Source organism: Chelonia mydas, chromosome 4 (genome assembly GCF_015237465.2).
Source record: "Chelonia mydas isolate rCheMyd1 chromosome 4, rCheMyd1.pri.v2, whole genome shotgun sequence".
Taxonomy (NCBI): Eukaryota; Metazoa; Chordata; order Testudines; family Cheloniidae; genus Chelonia; species Chelonia mydas.
Window position 1 is genome coordinate 54,314,921 of NC_057852.1, and position 20,068 is coordinate 54,334,988.

At 39.3% G+C, this 20,068-nt stretch overlaps 1 protein-coding gene across 13 annotated transcripts in view; it reads left to right on the plus strand.

Moving 5' to 3' along the window:
• GAB1 (GRB2 associated binding protein 1) overlaps window positions 1-20,068 on the plus strand; it is a 140,003-nt gene that overhangs the window by 80,278 nt on the left and 39,657 nt on the right. For all 13 annotated transcript variants that reach the window (XM_027829975.3, XM_037897262.2, XM_037897263.2 and 10 more), the window contains 2 exons: window positions 6,720-7,014; window positions 16,903-17,116. In XM_027829975.3, the coding sequence (XP_027685776.1) occupies window positions 6,720-7,014; window positions 16,903-17,116 (509 nt within the window). The remainder of the gene's footprint in view (window positions 1-6,719; window positions 7,015-16,902; window positions 17,117-20,068) is intronic.

Sequence of the window (20,068 nt, forward strand, 5' to 3'; positions counted from 1 at the left end):
TTTAGTCTCTCCGAGTCAATGCCCTATTTGTATGAGGCTGATAATATTTCCCTATCACACAGGAGTGTGTGAGGAGAAATGCATTAGTGTTTAGGAGGTGCTGAGATTCGGGGTCTGGGGTATATAGGTAAGTAAATAGTTAGAGGAGGGCCAGAGTCCTCTGCAACCCCACGATTTTTGAGAAGGAGTGTGTGACTGATGGTGTAATGTGGATTAGATGACCCAGTTATAGACCTGTTGGTTGGGTCTGGGGATGCCTGCTGTGGATCCAGCAGCCTGGAAGCACAGGGTCTTCTCAGGGCTTTCGGGCTTCCAGCCTTGGAAACCAACTGGCCTGAGAGTCTGGAAGCCCTGGGGTACCAGGCCAGTTGCCTAGAGCCACAGATGTTAGGAGTCCTGGAAGCTCTTGAGTGAAATTGACATGATTCTTCTTAGTTTCAGTCAGCAGCTGTGGGATTCTGAGGATCATATTTTGTTTCAGAAACACTATATGCCAGTGTTTCCAAAATGATGTTTTGTGTGTGTGTGAAATTTCTGGCTTGTGGGAGAAATTTGGTTTCTTTCCAAATCAGAACTAAACTAAACTTCAAAATATCAGAATTGCCCAGGAACTGGAAATCTTGAGTTTTGGCCAGCTCGCCTATTAGCACAGTTAGACTCCTAACATAAGATGGGACTTAAGGAATGCAGTGCAAAATTAAAGTGAATGTAAAAATGATGAACTTGTAATTTTAGACTTGTTAAAAGGAGAGAGATCCTTACACAGTGATAAGATAAGTTACTTTTAATTTTTGCCTTTTCTTTGATGTTTTAATGAATTGTTCAGTATTGATTGATTTATTTTAGTTCAAATGATTAAATATACATTCTGACATTTTGCTTGCAGTAAATATGCATGGAAGTATTGTTCTGCTTTATTGTCAGTGTTTTCTTTTGTTTATTTAACAAAGCTAAAGTTAGAACTAGCAGCACAAGACTAGAAAATGGTGACAATAGTTTGAAAACAGGAAATTTAGCCTTGTGTGTATTCGGAACAGATGATCAGGATGATAGCCAGTAGAGTGGAAACTTCCACTGAGACTGTTTTTTCCTTATTTTGCTCAGTTAGAAAAGATGGTGCTTCCTGGAAAACAAGTCTTAAGTACTTTAAAGAAAGTAGTAATGCATCCAGTATTTTCCTCACTTCACATTTATTTTACTTGTTTTTCATAAATTTGTTTACTCTCTCTCAGCAGTATTACTAAAAATTACAATTTTGAGATAATTTAAGGTCCTGACACTCCACCTTTCACAATTACTGTTAAGATGTTTATACCTGGATAGTTGTGGAGGTTTTATCCTCCGTTGCCATGGTTTATTTAAAAATTACATTAAAAAAAAATAGGGACCGTGGAGATGCATCAGGAAAATGAAGCTGCATATCCAAACTTCGAACTTGTGTTGCTATAACTGCATCGCTTGGGGTGTAGAAAATCATCCCCCCCGGACACATTTATACTGACCGAACTCCTGGTGTAGAGAGCGCTGTGTTGATTGTTGATGGGAGAAGCCCTCCTGTCAACATAGCTGTTGCCTCTCGGGGAAGTGTAGTACCTACATCGATGGAAGAAGCCCACCCATCAGCGTAGGCAGCGTCTTCACTGAAGCGCTACAGCAGTGCAGCTGGGCCACTACAGCCTTGTAAGTGTAGACAAGACCTAAGCGATGCGTTCTTCCAATTTTCCTGATACTGTGGCCTGGCTGAATTGCTTGCTTTTAAACCAGCAGTACTCAGTTTACATAAAATGTGCAACAGATAAAATAAAAATAGTGCTTTCTTCTCTTCCTCCATTGGGTTAAAAACAAAACTCAACTTCAGTACTTTTTGGTTACAACTCTTTGAGTGTGCCCAGGTCTTTAGCAGCTACATGGCAACATGTCACATCTTAGACTACTTTTAAAAACCTACTTTATCTCCATAATTCTGTTTTGTAATAACTATATTTAAAAGTTTAGAAAGACAGCTGAATTACATCACCCTGTTATTTGAGGTACTTCCTATGATTTTAATACATTTTAAAAAAATCTATACTTGATAGATACTTAATCTGCAGGCAGTGTGTTGGAACCAGACATGCAATGTAAATAAACATATTTTGCATTAAAAATAAATTAGATAATCCTAGGGAAGGAATATTCATTTCCCCCCCTAAAATATCGAACATCTGTCTCATACCAGTATTGGTTAGGATTTGGGAAAGTGAGTTTTAAAACAAATCACGCTGTAGAGTTGCTTATTTTTCTCATCTGTTTTCCAATAGAAGTTCAGCTGCATCTGAATCACCTTTATCAATGCAAGCAAAGTCACATTGTTTAGAACGTGTTGTTGATTAAATAATTGAAGAGACAAAGCTTGTTTGTTTCTGTAACATCATTGTGGCATAACCCAATTTTATGTTTGTAGTGGTTTTGTAGGATACAATGCATGTTACAGATTGTATAGCTGTAAAATACCATAAACATTCCTCCAACAAAAATACCCAAAGGGAAAAAAATAATAAAGAAGGATACATTTACATAAATAGTTATTTTCTCTCTCACCTCCCCACAGCCCCTTTCAGAGACTTGGTCTGGGAAAGCAGTTATTGAAGAAGCTCTCCTCATTAGTTATAGTCAGTATTCTTGTTGGCTCAGTGAGGCAGTATACAGCTTTCACTAGGGCGACAAAGACTGAAACGTTAAAAATAGAACAAGCTTTAAGAATCCTAGATATTTTCAGATAACAAAGAGTGATTTATGTGGGCTCATTCTGCACTTTGACAAAACATAGAGACGCTTCTGTACTATGATTAGCAAGGGTTCTGATGTCAGTTCTCTTGTCCAGCTTCAGGCTTTATTCTACTGCTAAATTGTGCTTTGTACTGTAACCCAGAGAACCTTTGTATCTGCCTTATTAATGTGTAGTTTATGGAATTGCTTTTGTTTTTGAGTTTAATCTGTGCCAGTTTCAGTGAGTGACTCATTATGTGACTGAAATAAACATTCACATATTCACTATGCAAAAATTCTTCAAAAAATAGTAGCAGGTGGTAGGCTAAACTCAGTGTTTTAAGTACTTAATAGTTGGTATTTTGTAGCATTAAGAGCTGAAAACAAGTTCTTTTTAGATGATTAATTTATGAAATTGGAGTAAAAGTCATATTTAACTCTTTAATGTTGAATAGGGCTTTTATTAGTGATAATATGAACAAGTTTCACCCCTTAACACAGAATTAGACAGAAACTCCCAAGCTAGGCAAAGTTCATTTGTACCAAGCTAATTTGTGTTGCATAAATCTGTAGGCAAGTATGTTGGGGTTTTTACAGATTGCTTTTTAAAAATCTTATCTGAAGAAATGAAGACATAGTGGATAATTCCAGTTTCTGAAATAGCTGCAGCTTGCAGTATGTTTTTCAGAACTAATTCTCAATTAATTATCAACCTTGGGGGCTTTATGTGTGGCAAATATCTAAGGCTCCTGCTACGCTAGTATCTAAGCTGTTGGTTTTTTTGGCTTGATAGAGATGCAGAAAACAGCACAAAATTTGTCAGATTTTCAGAACAGTATAGCACAATGCAGATCAATTCTGGAATTTTACACATTTTAATATGTGGCCTCTGCTTAAGGTGTTTCATTTGTTTTTTTCTGTCGGTTTTAATTCTTGTACTTTGTTGTTTATCCCGCTCACCAACTTGCTAACGTAGTGAGAAAGGTGACTTGAGAACTGACTTGAATTGTATAATTCTGCATTTTAAGGCTGAATATGTATATATGATAATGAACACAAAAAGTATGATTATTTGTATAGAATAGCAAGCATAAAAGTCTTTTTTTCAAACTCAGATGATTTTTAGTACATGGTGGCTACTGAATATGCTACATGTTCCAGTTTAAATGTCTGGCATTTTCCCCCTCCCCTATTTTCTGTATTATCTTTCCATAGTAGCTTCAGCTTGATACCAAAAAAGGCATCCACACTTGACAATGAGTTGTTTGTGAGCACCCACTGAAAAGCTGACTATGCCGGTTCAGAGCCAGAGCCAGTTAAGATGGTAGCACAGTTTTGATTCCCAGACCCCAGTATGTTTCCCCTCCACTTTGTCTGAGGTAATAGGCTACATTTACACTTCTCAGGACCCAGTGTGAGTTGTTTTCTGCTCCACAGCTGGTTCCATAAGTCCAGTCTGAGAAAGTTTTGATCCCAGAGGTTGACAGATGCATGTGGATATGTAAAGGACACTACAAGTCTCAACGCTTCCATTCGACCTCTTGTTTGTATGGTAGTCCGTCTTCCTGTCACTGTGTACTCTGTAGAAAATATGAATGGATTTTTTTATGTGATGGATTTATACACTTGTTAAAACAACCTAAATACAAACTTTAAAACAAATCATTTTGGCAAGGGGTAAGAGAGTTTTCGGTATGGAGGAGAGTTTGTTAGAGCCATCCCATTCACTTTCTTTGAGCTCACACTTTGACTAATAAGTAGGAAAAACAGTGGTGGAGATAAAGAGTTTATTCCTTTCATGGCTGTGGGCCTGATCCTGCAACCTTAACTCAGTGTAAAGGCAATGGGTCTTCTTTTGGGAGTAAGAACTATCTGTTTAGGTTCTTATGCCATGTCTGTTGAACCTTAAGTAAAGCAGGACTAGATCACATTTGTGGCGACTTCCTCTCCCTTAGATATAGTGACCCAAATCCCTAGTTACAGCTAAGGAGCTGAATGGGGGTTAGGAGGAGAGTGCAAAGGTAACTTAGGCATTCTGCAATCCTGAACCAACTGTGTGCAAAGTGTGGTTCCTGGGCATGAATTAGCATGTTCTGAGGGTTGCTCTAAATCTGTGGTTCCCAAACTTTTTACTAAGGTGACCCACCAACTGCCTTTTGTCTTTTTGGGCAGACTCCATTGCATAATAATAATTTTGTGTGTGTAAAATATAAACTACCGTTCACTATTTTTTAACTTTTTAAAAATTCAAACACCAAAGAAAAAAGAAAAACATAAACTTGCATGCTTTCTGCACTGCTAGCACCTCTCCTCTCCCAGTCCTGTCCCCTCTTGTGGATAGAGAGCTCTGACAGGGCTTCTGCTAACCCCCTGTAATTTGAGGAGGTCACTCCTTTAAGTGGGAGTGGAAGACAGGCTACAGCAAAGGAAAACACAAAGCAGCCCTCCAGTGACCAGTCTCTGTCCTGTGAAAGAACTGGCCTCTTAAAAATCCTTTTGTCTGGGGAGCCTAATTGAAACAGACACCAAACAGTACAGATCCCCCTCCCAGCAAGGGGGCCTCACAGTCCAATTCTTCACCTGCATCAAGATGAGGAAAGCATCCCTGGCCCAGCTCCCAAACCTGTTGCTCAACTCCGCCTAGTCCTTATGCTCTCACTCTCCCAGTCCTGCTCGCTTCTGCAGCCCCAGCTGGCTGGGAGACCTCAGTGGTTGGGGTGTTCAAGATTGGGTCTGCCCTGCACTCACCCTGCTGCGGCAGCTTCTGTCCTGCAAGGCTGGGCCTGGCTCCCTGCTCTGGGCATTGTGACCTGGTGGATGGGGTTGCAGGACTACTTAGATTTGGCCCAGCCTACTCCCTATCATGATGGAGGAATGGCCAGGCAAACCTGGGCGGTGCTGTGACCCCATGTGCAAGGTTGCAATGTCACTTGGTTGGCGGCACTCTCAAATGGGTGGCCTGGGGCAAACAACCCCTTTTCCCCACTCCCCCTGTGGCCCTGACAGGAGGAGTGCTTCTGGGGCTCGTGGAGAGTGACATGGGGGAGCAGTGATAATCAACCCACCTAGACTCTTCCTGCAACCCACTGGTGAATCAGGACCCACCATTTGGGAAACACTGTTCTAAAGTACGCTGGATGTCAGTGGCCCCAAGGCACTGATAAAGTAGTTGAGGATCAGTGGGGCATGGAGTATCTAGGCCATGCCCCCTTCCCTGGCCACGTCTCCTAAGTTTGCAGCAGTGGGGTTGGTGTAGGAGTCGCAATGCCTGGACTCAGAAAATATATATATTCCTGAGCATAATTAAATGGTTTTTTTTAAGTTTAAAGGAGAAAACCAGTAACTTACAGTGCTGCCTTATAGTTTTGTAACTAAGTGAAACTATTTCATGTAAAGTGTTGCCAGCTAATAAAGTAGCTCTCTTTCTACAAGAGTAGCTGTCTTAAAATATTACCACTTGATTAACCTACTTTATTCACAAGATTCAGAGAAACATGCATGTATAAATGAGTATTATATGTGCTATGAAAACAAGTGACTATTGACGATAAAACAGCATGAAATGAAGAGGACACTTTTAAGTACCTATAAATATGTGTTGTTTCTTTTCCTTCCTGTGGCTGTATTCACTTTCTTTGGAAGTTTTTTTTTCTTTTCCTTAATTGGATTCATCCTTTCCCATTTGGCAAGTATCATCTTACTTTTGAAACTTATTCTCTTGAGCAAAATCTTAAATATAAAAGGAAATCTTTTTTTAAAAAGTTCGCTGCAACCAGTTTGTAACCTGATTCTCCTCAGTTTAGTTTTTTTGTACGCAATCTTTTGGAAACAATTTGAAATATTTATTGCATTGTATTCAACCTTTTTTTACAATGCAGTTCCAGTAGTGGAAGTCACTGATAAATAGGCATAATTGTCTTTAAAATAATATCACTCATATTAATGTTTCCCTTTTCCCCCCTACTTCTTAGGCATGGAAGAGGAGGTGGTTTGTGCTTCGCAGTGGCCGTCTAACAGGAGATCCGGATGTGTTGGAGTACTACAAAAATGACCATGCCAAAAAACCTATTCGTATTATTGACTTAAACTTGTGTCAACAAGTGGATGCGGGATTGACATTTAACAAAAAAGAGTTCGAAAACAGTTATATTTTTGATATCAACACTATCGACAGAGTTTTCTACTTGGTGGCAGATAGCGAGGAGGAGATGAATAAGTGGGTTCGCTGTATTTGCGACATCTGTGGGTTCAACCCTACAGAAGAAGGTACATTTAGCATTTTTTTTCTTTTTCCTGAGAAACACTGTTATGTCACCTTACAAAGGAGTATTTAAAGATCAATGGCTATCTTTATAGCAAAAAGAGAAAATGCATTATATGCAGATATATGCCTCAGATATGTAGCTCTTTTACTATTTAAATGAAATAAATGGGACAATGAGATCTGTAGGGTTTGTTTGTTTATTTTTAATACCTAGTGCAGTGGTCCCCAGGGGGCATGGAGAAACGTTCTGGGGGGCATGCGGCGGGGCCCAGGCCAGCCCCCAGGGGAGGCAGGGAGGGAGCACCTGCCCAGCCCCACTCTGACCACAGCTCTGCTCCGCCCGCAGCCCAGCTCTGCCCTTGTTGCCTCTAGAAAAACTGAAAACACTTCATTTTGAGTTTGAGGGGTTTTTTTCAGTGGTTTTAAAAATAACATGGAGGGAAATTCTGAAATGAAAAGTCGAAGTGTTTTGTTTCAGAAATGCTTAAATGGACTGCTCCAACATTTCCCATTTTTTTCTTTATACAAAAACAATTAGCCGAAATCCACCCATATTGTTTCAGTCGAGCCAAATAAGCATTTTTCAGAAAAAAAAAAAGAAAGAAAGAAGGAAAAGAAAGAAATTTCTCCCAGCTCTGCACGTGCTAGCCTGTGTGGATGTGTGTATAGAGAGGTTTATAGGAACTATATGGAATCATTTACTCCAGACACTAATATGGAATTAGGTAGAGCACTACATCTTCAGCTTTTTGGTAGGAGCGTTTTTTGTGTGTGTGCATGTTATGTGTTTGCTGGGGAAGGGAGAAGTAGACTAGATCCTCATTTGGATTCTAAGGTTTGATAGTCCTGGATCAGTTTTCTACAAACATAAGTCCTTCATACTTCAGATTTCATACCATGGCTTTTCTAGTTGGGAATAAAGTACTGTTGCATGTTTTATGGATGTAACCTTGGCCTACATTGCCAAAGTGAAAAATGTAAATAGCTTGGAAAATCAGGAACTGTGTATCTGCATGCATTTTCAGTATCTGATTTTTACAAGATATTTGTCTCTGCACCCACATATTAAAAAGTAGCTTCAAATCATATGCACTAGTTACATTTTTATCCCAGCTAATGTATAGATTATTTTGGGATGTTAAATAGAGGATAAATCACATCTATGTACTGGCAAACCTTCCTCTTCCTTCAGAAATTAAAAAGTATACCAATTTTATTACTTCCTTATAGGAACAGATATAAGTATGATTTATATCCTTCCCCAGAGGGACAGCAGCAACCTTCCCTCTGGCCTAAGGAAAACTGAAGACAGTTGCCTTCAGAGTCTGACAGTGCCATTCTTCAGATTGGCTGGAGGACTTGATACTATGGGATTTGCTCCATTACCAGCCCTTGCTAGATTAAGGATTGAGTGAAAGCTTTGCTTTTGTCTGCTCCTCTTCAAATCAGCTCCCTTGACATGAAGGGGAGCTGGGCCAGGCCAGTGGTATGTTGTGCTGCTGGTAGGCTGCTTCATCATGAGAATGTGATTGTTGTTTTGTTTTGTGTATTTTGAAGATTAATTTGGGGGTGGGGGAAATACTGCTCTGGTGGTGGGAGGGGAAGGATTATCCCAGTGGATCACTATGTTGCTCCTTCTATGCTATCTGGTAGCTTTACTGGAATATCTATGGTGCTGGCAGGCTGTTATTTTCTTTCTTTTTTTCCCTTTGACTTGCACAGGAGTGTTGCTATGTGGTGTTCCAGCGTAGGCCTTCCAAGCAGAAATGATTTATGCACGTCGTCACCGTTCATTTTGGAAAATTACAATAACTTCATTTTGTTGTTTGGACAATGAGCAGATTGATTCATGTTCCTGAATCATCAGTGTCACAAGCTGTTGAATCTGTGCAGATTTCTGAGAGCAGAGTTAAGGAAGCAGTACACTACAGCACTGTATATTGTAGGACAGTTTCTTTTACAGGGATTTAGTTTTCAAGACAGAGTTTACATATACTTTCAGTTAGAAGAACTTAAATTATTTTGGATTCCTGGTGAGTCTGGAGTTACCAAAAAATAGATATTCAAATTACCTAACAACCTTAAGTTATTATTCTTTGTAATTAACAGAAACAAATTGGTGGGTGTTTAACGTTAATTTCTACCCCATCTTCAGATGAAAGCAGTAAAGTGCTAATTTCCAGGATCTTTCTGTAATATCTATCTAAAATGAAAATGGGGAGTGGTAATGCGTAAGGGTTTATTTTAGTTACTTTTCTATAAAACTTCATACTATATCTCTCAACACACACGTACGTGTTCAGCAGAAAACTACAGTACTACGTGTATTTTAACTATTTTGAAGTAAAAAAATAATAAAAATGAAAATGCAGGTTGCCTTTATAGTCATTAAAGTTAAAGTTGTATATGAATCAGAGCTTTAGAGAAAAAGAATTGTCATACTACATACAAACAGTATGTTCATCAGCCTATTCAAATAAATAAATGTAGCAAGAATAAAGGAAAAGAAGTGGAAGAGAAAGAAAACAGGAGAAAAAGAACAGAAGAAGGGTATAGTGTATATCCTCCCCTCACCTGCCCTCCCATAGATCTTGGTTATTTTCTTCATAGCATTTCAATTTTATTTTCCAGAAATGCTGATCATGTTTCTTCAAAGGAATCAAAGTTCTACTTCACACAAAAAAGGAACTTTTTTCAAGATTCACTAAATCATTCTGTACGAAATAACAGTTTTACTTTCTTCTGTTGCCTTTCAGTTTTGTACAATTTGTTTTTGATTTAAATTTTCTGCAGGTTATAGGATTTACTTCATCATGTTAAGGTTCACAGATGCATTATGATTAGGTACTTGAGGTTGCTTGAAGCTATGTGGGGACAATCAGTCACCGGCCGCAAGAGAATGCCCTGAATTTCCTTCCAGTTGTATCTACTTCCACAGTGGCAGGCAGCCTCAGACGTTGTTGTTGTTGTTGTTGTTATCTATTTTTGTAGTTGGGTAATACCTAAGAATCCCAGTCATGGATCAGAACCCCATTCTGCTAGGTGCTATACAAACAGAGTAAAACCAGTCCCTTTCTCAGAGAGCTTACAATAAGAGAAAATACAACAAGGAAACAGTGAGATAGTACTAGTCAGCATGGTGGGCATGGTCTTGGCACTCCTGCACCCTAACTGTTACCAAGATTTTTGTAGGCATCACAGCAAAGGGAAGGATCTGAAGAGGAGAATGAGGTAGCTTTGCAGATGTTTATGGGGAGTTCCTCCCACACAAGGGGTAGCTTGGGCGAAACAACAAAAGTGTTTGTTTGAAAATTTAACCACTGGAGGCTGGCATCTTTGGCTGATCGGAGGCAGGAGTCGACATCTTAATAGCATATGAACGATGATAGGTGGGGATAGGCCATGAAGGATCTTGAAAGTGAAGACAAGCAGTTTATATTTGATGCATTAGAGAATGGGGGAGCCAGTGGAGGGATGTGAAGAGAGGAGTATCATGGTAAAAGTGATAAGCTAGGAGAATAATCTTGGCAAAGAATGGATGTGAGCTGAGCAAGATGGGATATCTCAAGGCCAAAGAGGAGCATGTAGCAGTAATTGAGATGTGAAATATTGTGAGCAAGGAAGAGAGTTTTGGCTGCATGGATGGAAAAGAATGGCCATGTCTTAGTGATGTTATGCAGAAAGAATTGGCAAGATTTAAACATAGCCTTGATGTGAGGATCTAGGAAGAAGGCAGAGTTGATGATGACACCCAGGTTATAGATGAGTGACCAGAACAATGCTGGTGTTGTCCAGTGATAGAGAAAGAAGGGAGGACTTGGAGGGAAAGGAGTAAGAGCTCTGTTTTGTCCATCTTGATTGTAAGCTGATTGCTGGATGTCCACAAGGAGATGTTAGAGAAACCAGCTGTGATTATAATTTGAACAGAAGAACACAGGTCTGTAGTAGAGAGGTAAATCTGTGTGTCATCAGCATAAAGATGGCAGTAGAATTTGTGTAGGCAGACAAGATTACCCAGAGACAAGGTGTAGAGGGAGAAAAGAAAGAGACTGTGTGATGGAGTTCGGTGGAACCCCCACCCCCACAAAAAGCTGGGGGGTGGATAAGGAGGATCCTCTGACACACTGAAGGAGTAATTAGAGAGGTAGAAGGAGAACCAGGAGAGGACAGAGTCATGGAGGTCATGGGGGAGGACAAGATATCAAGAAGAACATGGTTGATGGTTATGAAGGCAACTGACAGATCAAAGAGAATGAGGATAGTTCTGAACTTTGGCTAGGAATAGACTGTTACAGACTTTTTGGTGAAAGCATCTCCAGTGGAGTGCAAGCGGCAGAAGCCAGGTTGCAGAGGATCTAAGGTAGAACTGGAGGAGAGGAACTCCAGACAATGACTGTGGACAGTGTGTTTAATGAACTTAGAGATGAAGGGTGTAGGGCGATAGGATAGTATTTAGAGAGACATGTTGGGGGGGGGGTGTTAAAATGAGAAACTAAAGCATGTTTGTATTGTGAATGGAAATAACTGGAGGAGAGTGAGAGTTGAGGAGAGAGATAAGGGAGTGGGAAAGGGTTTGAGGAGGGAGTCAAAGATAGTAAAAGAAGATGGCTAGGATTGCAGACATGGGATTCAATTAAAGTGGAAAAGTAAAGTTGCTTAGTTAGGAACATGGCAGAATTGAAGGAGGAGAGAACAAATTTGTAGTGGGGGAAGTCAGCTTGGTCACAGCCGTTCTGTCAGAGATATTCAGCAGCGTAGGAGCAGGAACAGAGGAAGTAGATATTAGGCTGATCCAGGGCTGGCAAGGCAGATCTGGCAATAGCAGAGAGAGGGGCTAAGGAGTCCAGGATAGATGAAAGTGAAGCATGGACACAATTGACAACCATATCATGGAAGAGAGGAGAGGGATGAGAGCAAATGAGAAGTCATTGACATTGATGGAGTGGGAATCACAGAAAGGCTAGGTATAGGGCAAGAGGAAGAGAGCAGATGGGTGATGCTGAAAGAGACAAGGCGATGGCCGGATGGAGAGATTGGAGAGAGGAGAGTGCAACGTTTCTCATAACCTAATTACAGGTATTTTGGAGGAGGCTGCAGTGGCTAAAAATGAGTCCCTGAAAAGCACTACTTAAAACTTTTCAGACTAGATTCTATCATAGAACCACAGGATTAGAAGGGACCTCAAGGGTCATCTCGTCTAACCTCCTGCCAAGATGCAGGATATCGTTGACTGGCTAACCTTTATTGCCAGGTACCCATCCTAGTGAGCAAATATAAATTTGACATATGGAAGAATGTCTATAACTTAGCTGATTTCTTTTCCTCAGGAGAAATTATTTAACATCTTTACTGATTGACTTCATTTTCCGATGTTCTCAATTAGATTTCCTTTCATGTGGACTAAACTCACCTTAAATAAAAGGACTTTTTTAAATGGGAGAAAAGTTGATCTAGAAACTGTTGGGCATCAAGTCATGGGATCCTTTGAGACATTAGACACAGCAGTAAGAGTATCTGTCTCAGACACCCGAAACACAGTTAATATCTGGATTCCAGTGGGAGATGCAGCAGTACATAAAATAGACAGTTGTTAAATTCTTTTGAAAAAGAGGACTAAATGTAATTTGAGACTGAAAAAACAAAATAAGCTTTTGAAATATTCAGTTGCTCAAAGTTAGTCATTAAAAAGTCAAGAATGTAAAGACTGGATTTTCTTTCACGATCCTACACTAGAGCTGGTTGAAAGGCAGAGTTTCTACTATGTGGGAAATTGTGAAAAGCTGAAAAATGTTGTTCTGTTTCAGAACCAAGTATAAATTTAGCAATTTCCCATAGTGGGAAAAACTGGAAAAATATTCTTTGCAAATAATCCAAAAGTTTCAGTTCAAATATTTCTAAACAGAATTGACTCAAACTCTGCAACTCCCAGCTCAGCTGTGGCTCCCAAGTTTTCTAGGCTGCCTGTTCCACAGCAAGGAGCCTAGAAGCCCTGACAGCTCCAGCTTGAATCTGGTTCTTCAAGTTTTCAAGCTCCCAGCTCCATGGCAGGGAGCCTGGAAGTCTGGGAAAGTGCACATGGTGAGACTGACCTAGAGGTGTGGCCCCTGGAAGTGCAGGCTCCTTAGTAGCCTGCCAGGGGAGCTGGCAAGAAAGCAGGTAGGTTTCTCGTGGAACCCTGCTTGTATTTTGTTGGAAGTTCACTGAAACTGCTTCACTGGAAAATTCCTGACCAGCTCTATATATCGCTCTTTACAGAAGAGTGCGTAAATGTTGGCTGTATTTCATGGGTGCTATATTTACTGTCTTGACTCATATATTGATAGTTTATGTAAGGGAGCTGAAAACCTCCAAGGGTGAGTGGGTGACTCAGTTTATATTTATAAAGGTTTTTTGACTGAGACATTTATTAAAGATGATGTCCTTGATTTCAAAACAGACTGAAAAACTAATGCAAGAGGAGAGGGAGAAATTGGTGTTTGGGGCTGGATAGAGGAGTTAAAGCATCCTGTGTGTCATGATGTGATTTATATTATATTAGAATAATACTGCAGAAATGATGTTCCTTATTATAAAATATTAGTTGTTTGAAAGATAAGTGATTTAGTGACATGTCTGTGTACTTTGAGATTATTTGATGTTCATTTTCCCTTTTGCATACCGCATTCTAGGGTGGGTGGAGAGGGGTGTGTGTGTGCGTATACATGTAGGTACACCACCACAAATTCTTGAGTTTTCTGTAGAAGTGTGTACTCTGTCTATGTAGGCTCTCAAATGGCTCCATCTCCATAGCATATGTAGGATTTGTTCAAGGTTATTACTTTAATAGATAAATTGTCTTTAAATCATTTTAATTAAAACATTTACATAGTAGTAACTGGATTGAATGACTCATCTCTAAGAATTTTAGAGCCAGGCAATGGCTTATCTGTTGCTGATTCATGCTTATAATGGGAAAATCCCATTTTTACTTTCCAGTACTTCTACCTACATCCTATGAAGAATGCTTTCTCATACTCTAAATCAGCACGATTGACATTTTATTAAATCAATATTTTTATAAAGGCTCCCATAACCTTTTATATTCTGCTCACATTATGCAAACACTTTACGTAAGTATTACATACTTTAAAAAGTGGTGGAAAGTTCTACTGTACTCTTTTGCAAAATACACTATAACAAATAATTTAGTTCATACATAAAAAAGGCATTCAAACCTTCTAGATTATTCTCAGCATGCACACATCAGCAACGTTATAAATAACCTAAATGGTGAGGGAAAGCCTTTCATTATTCTTGGTTGCAAAATGTCCTTTTAACCATTGTTTAATTTTCATAACTATTTTGTGTGTAACTTTGCTCTTATACCCAGCTTTATATTGACCAGACTGACAATCACTCAACTGGGTGACACATCTGTCCACTGTTACCAACCAGCGAAAAAATAAGAATAATCCCCCCACTTGTCCAGTTTAAAAAGCTGCTTGTTCTAGCTCTACTGAATACAGGAATTCAAAGTGAAATGGGATGCTTGTTGTGCTCATGTGTATGATAAATACACTGAATGCTTTTCCCGTTCAGTTATTTCAAAGCAGCCCTGGTGTCTGAGCTTTGGGAACAAACCAAAAGATTTTGAATGCTTTTTTTACTAGTAATAATGAACCAAGATCATTAGTAAAGCTCATTAAAATCATAGTAAGCTGCTAGGCTAAACCTTCAACATCACATCAGGTTCCAAAGTATATTAAATGGCTAAAGAGAGTTTTGAGTGTTTAAAAACACTAAATTAAAACATTAATGTTTACTTTATCAGTACTGAAAACAATTATTAACAATACTAGACTCATGCAAGGCAAATTAGAAGCACCCTTAAGGTGAAGAAAAAATAATTTTCAGCTGAACTAAGACTTTTGTTTCAGAGTAACTCAATCACTGTTTAAATCATACATTGGGGACTCACTAGAGCATGCCATGCATCCACATCAGGATAGATTTCACAGTATAGGTTCATAAGTTGGATGATATTCATGGTTTAGCACTCCACCCACCCCAAATACCAATCCACTAGGTTCTGCTGATCACACATCTGTCCCTGTGTCTACTAGACATGTCAGTCTTTCCTGTAAAGTTCAGGGACATCATACTGGATTTTGTCATGTGTGATTAGTGCACTACCTGTGTACAAAAAGATCCTAGCTCATGTCTATGAGGGTTTTATATACAGCAAGGGTAAAAAGGGGGGCCACAGAGCCCATCGCCTCTCTTCTCAGCCACCACCCCACAAGCCTGGCTAATGAAGGAGCAACCTCTCCTCCTCCTTCTCTGCACTCTGCCCAGGCATGATGTCTGTGTGCATTCTGAGCTGTCGTGAAGGAAGGAGAAGGGAAGGCTCTGGAGCAGCTGAGCCTGTACCTTATCTTCCCCTCAATCCTTCTCTTGTCAGGACCCCAGAGATTGTCTAGCCCCAGCTATTCCACGTCTGTATGGGAATGAAGAGAATTTTGCAGTTGTCATTTTAATACAGACATCAGGGAATTAAGTTGTTCATTGCATTGTGAAATATGGAAAACTAAAATCTGTTCATATAAAGTCTTTGCAGTTCCTAAACAGGAAATGATCATGTCGTAGTCACTTTTTTTTTTAAAATGCCTTAGAAGTTGAACCCTATTCAGAATTATCATTGAACACATCATCATCATTCTGGGAACATCCCTTTATTAAGCTGCTTAGTTTTGTGGGTTAGCCTTGTAGGTCGTTGCAAGGTTAATGGATCAGTTGCATTGTAGGGTAGTGAATTAATTAGAACAATGCTAATATTCAGATATCGTTGGCAAGATGTGCAAATTGCACTTGCAGAGTCTTGACTTTTAACAATACATAAATTAAGGATGGTCCAATAATTTAAGGAAAAGAAACAGGTTAATTTAAAAACAGACTAAAAGGGTTGAAGGTTTATTGCTAACTGATGCTGCTAGCATTTTCAAGAATACCAGACAAAATGATATTCGTGTGTGTGTGTTTCTGGAGAAACCAAAGAATTAAATTTGGCAAGGAAAGACCATTCACAAATGGAAGGTGGAAAAGAATTATAAAGAGGAGAGGTGGGACAACAAAAGACCCACCTGGATCTAACGTTGCAGCACAATAATAAGAGGTGTAGCAGGTCAGGATTGGGTAGCAATAGAAAGACTTCTTTGGGAATTTAGCACATCTCACAAGTTCTTGTAGGCAACAGTGAATGTTCCATATGAGCAAAGCCTTTTTGTTTGTTTTTTGTGCATTTTTTCCTGTTTCTTAATTCCATTTTGTCTAGTTTTCTAGTATCAAATACCAAAGTGACTGGAATCAAGGAAAAATACATTGAACACAGTGTAAAATGCGGAATCATGCAACCATAACATAATTTTAACCTATGAGCGCTTGTCTGTTGTTTTAAAACAACAGATTTGTCTGCTTAATTGTTGCATTGTACCAGTCAGCATCTTTATTTTGCTTGTGACCAGAAAAGTGGGTGAAAAATCATGTTAACAAGACAAAACCTCTAGTTTTGAAGGGACAGTCAGGCGACTGACATCTGGAAAAATCTGAAGAACAACAGGGTCCCAAGGCATTTTTGAATGGCCTAGAATGAAGGAGGTCCTCCTCCATCCTCTTTGTACATCAAATCAGACAAAATGATCTTCCATATACAGTTTTGTTTAGAAATATTTTTCTAATATCCTACAGACCTGTTTTTGAGTGAGTCAGAAATTATTGTTATGCTGAAATTGGCTTAATCTGCACACTATAATCTTAATATTAATGTTGTTTACCTTCCAATGACATCATATAGTTTAAAGAGCACAATAAATTATGAAAAGAATGATTAACATCTCTGTACTTTTATGTCATAGATGCTGTGAAGCCACTTGGCAGTTCTTTACAAGCATCTGCTGAATTACCATTAGCAGTCAATACTTCACCACCATCTGTACAAGCAGAATCATCCCTACCTCCTCCATATCAACTAATTAACATCCCACCTCTGGAGTCCTCATCTAGCCAAGAAGATCCTCAGGATTACCTATTGCTAATAAATTGTCAAAGTAAGAAGCCTGAACCTACGAGGTAAATGGGTGTTTTCATTTTTTTGCAGTAGTCATTTCATTTGTATAGACCAAAGGTGGTTACTCTTGCAAAGCATTTCTGTATATTACATGATTGCTTTTTGTTGAAGTTATTCAGCAGTCAAATGCACAAGTCTTGATTCTTTACCCGATCACTTTTGCTCTTCTCCTTATGTTCTGGGCTTGAATTTCTTGTTTTAATAATATGAAATGGTAGCATCAGAGCTAGCATCTTTGTTTTTTTGTTGTTTTTCTAAATTTTTAAAATTATTTGCTGATAAAATGTACCAGACTAATAGTCCCGGAGACCAAATATTTCTGTATATCTCTGGAATTAGGTGCAACTTGGATAGCAAAGATGGGTATTTCTTCTCACCACTCTCCATTGTGCCTCAAACCAGCTCTAGGATGGAGAGGTGGCCGTTTAGTACCTTGTACTTCTACCATGACTACTATCAGGGAAGCCAAATTACCACCAGTTACAGTGGTGGCTCGGTGATAGGGATAAAAATCAACCAAACCTGTACTGAGATCACCAACTCATTTAACACAGGCTGCCAAGCAACCCTCAAATGATCAGTTTTTGGTTATTACTGACTTGGATCAAATTCAAACAAGAGATCTTGTGATGAGAGACAATTTATCTTGAACCATCCAGTCTCTGCATCCTGAGTTTTGTGAGCTGTTAGTGTGTTTTGAATAATATAGAAAAATTAGTATGATCTAATTATGTCCAATTTAATATTAAATAGGTTTACCCACTCTGTTATCTCTCCTAAAGAGTAGGAAAACTGACTACTATTTTATAATATATGTAAAAAAACCTGAGCAGCTCTGGTAACTGATGTACCCAAGTAACTGCTGCTTCTCATTTTAAATGGAAACGTAATGCCGCCTGTATAGGAGGATGTAATATGTAGTGGTAAATATCCAGGAATTATTGCTTTGTTTCTCAGAATGGTCCTTGGAAAACATTAGAAACCTCTCAAGCAGAGATGCTTTGCTATAACCATTTAAAATAATGGTCCCTTGTGTATTTCTAGAGAAGCTTGCTCATTATTCTCTTGATTGCAAAGGGGCACATTTAAAAGCTAAGCAGAGGTCTGTGAAAGTGTTTTTCCTGAGTCTTCCACACATTCACTTAGAGCAATACCTTGTCAATGGTGTGACTGTCTGCCAGGTTTCACTGTTACTGTGCCATGCATTCTGGAGCACCACAGAGTAAGGTACAATGGTCCTAGGACAAGAGGGGTATTTCTTAGTCTTCTTGTTGTCCCAAAATACCTCATTTAGGGCAGGCAAATAAGCCTGCTCTCCTCCAGTCCATGGAAGATGAAGATGGTGGGCAGCCCTCCCACACTCAAAACAGTGCTTGGAGTAGAGCGTGCCCACTAGCTAACTCGTAAAATATTAAAGGGCAGAATGTCCACCTGTATCTTGCAACCTGATGGGAAGGAATCTGTGTAATATGGAGCAGTAGTAGTAACTCTATATTGAAGGTTCAAGCTAGTTCTGTATTATAAGCCCAGTTTTAGACATTTCACTACTAACTTCCTCCTCCCCCCCAAAAACCCCAATCTTTCTGAAATACGTCACATCTCTTCTGAGGGTAAAGATTTTCTGAACAGTTTGATTTTAAAAAAGAGTTTTAAAGGTAGTGTTTTGAATATTTAGCTGTAGTTTACTTTCTAAATATGATTCTAATTCCTTTTTGGCTCATTGTATCACCAGAACGGCTTGGCCTGGAAACTCCAGATTGGTTTTTTTAATTGGCTCTGGTGACAAGAAGTCTTCCTCAGCGTTTCAAGGGGCCTAGTTGTGGTAGGGGCAGGTAAAGAGTTGTGTAAGTGCTATGAAGAACACTTTTTAGAAATATAAGTTGAGCATCTTCTGACACCAGCTGCTGAATGGAGTCAGAATTGAGAGTATGGGTTGAGGTGGGAGACTAGGAAGAAATGTGGAGGAATAGGAGTCTGGGAGGGACCGTGGAGAATGGGAGGGGATTGAGGGATGTAGCCAATGAATTTAGTTTATTCATTTATTGTGTGATGTTATGTCATGTATAATCATTGTATGCTAAATAGAGTTGAGCGGTAGGATTATAGAAGTATAAGATTGATCAGTAGTTAGAAAGGATAGTTATGTTGGAATGTGAGGGTGGAGAGTGTATGAATGGACTGCATGTCAACATGATTCCCTGAAGGTCTGGATGAGACAGGAGGAGAGAGAGAGAGAGAGAGAGATGGGGGGCAGGATGCAAGTTGGACATGGAGAGGGGAAGATGAAAGAAAAAGGTGCTCAGGGAGCTGTGGTTCATTATTTTGCGGGTTATGGAATGTGTTGAATATAGGGTGTTAGGAGTATTTGAAGACCTTGTTATTTGGTATGTTACAGTGAGGCAGTAGCACCACTAATAGTGTGGGTTGAGGTGAGCTTGCTGTTTAACATTTAACTGTTTGTCCTTATTTTATAAAATATGTAAGTGTTACTGCAAAATAATGTTATATTGTAGTTTTAGCCCCAACTCAGCAAGTGAAGCACTTGCCTAACGTTGGGCATATATATTTTGCTGAAATGGGGCCATAGCAAATTGGAAATAGACCCCTTGATAAGGAACTAGAACAGTGGGCTGCAGGTTGCCCACCACTGAACTAGAATTTCACAATATCTTTGCAATTTATGTTATGTATTTATGCAGATTGTAAGGGGTCATATTTACGATTGGGTGGGGAGGGGAAACTTGTATGAGCACACAGGAGCAATGGTGAGTGAAGAAGGAATACATGGCATGACTGAAGTGGCTACTTTCCTTTACTGTTAGTTTCTAGACTTTCATACTTTTTGCGTTTTTTTTAAGAAGTAGAATAATTAATCTCTGGATTTTATAATACAGGTTCTAGGTGTTGGTGGACTCCATTGATGCATCCTTTTGACCTTCAGTATTTCTTAGCAA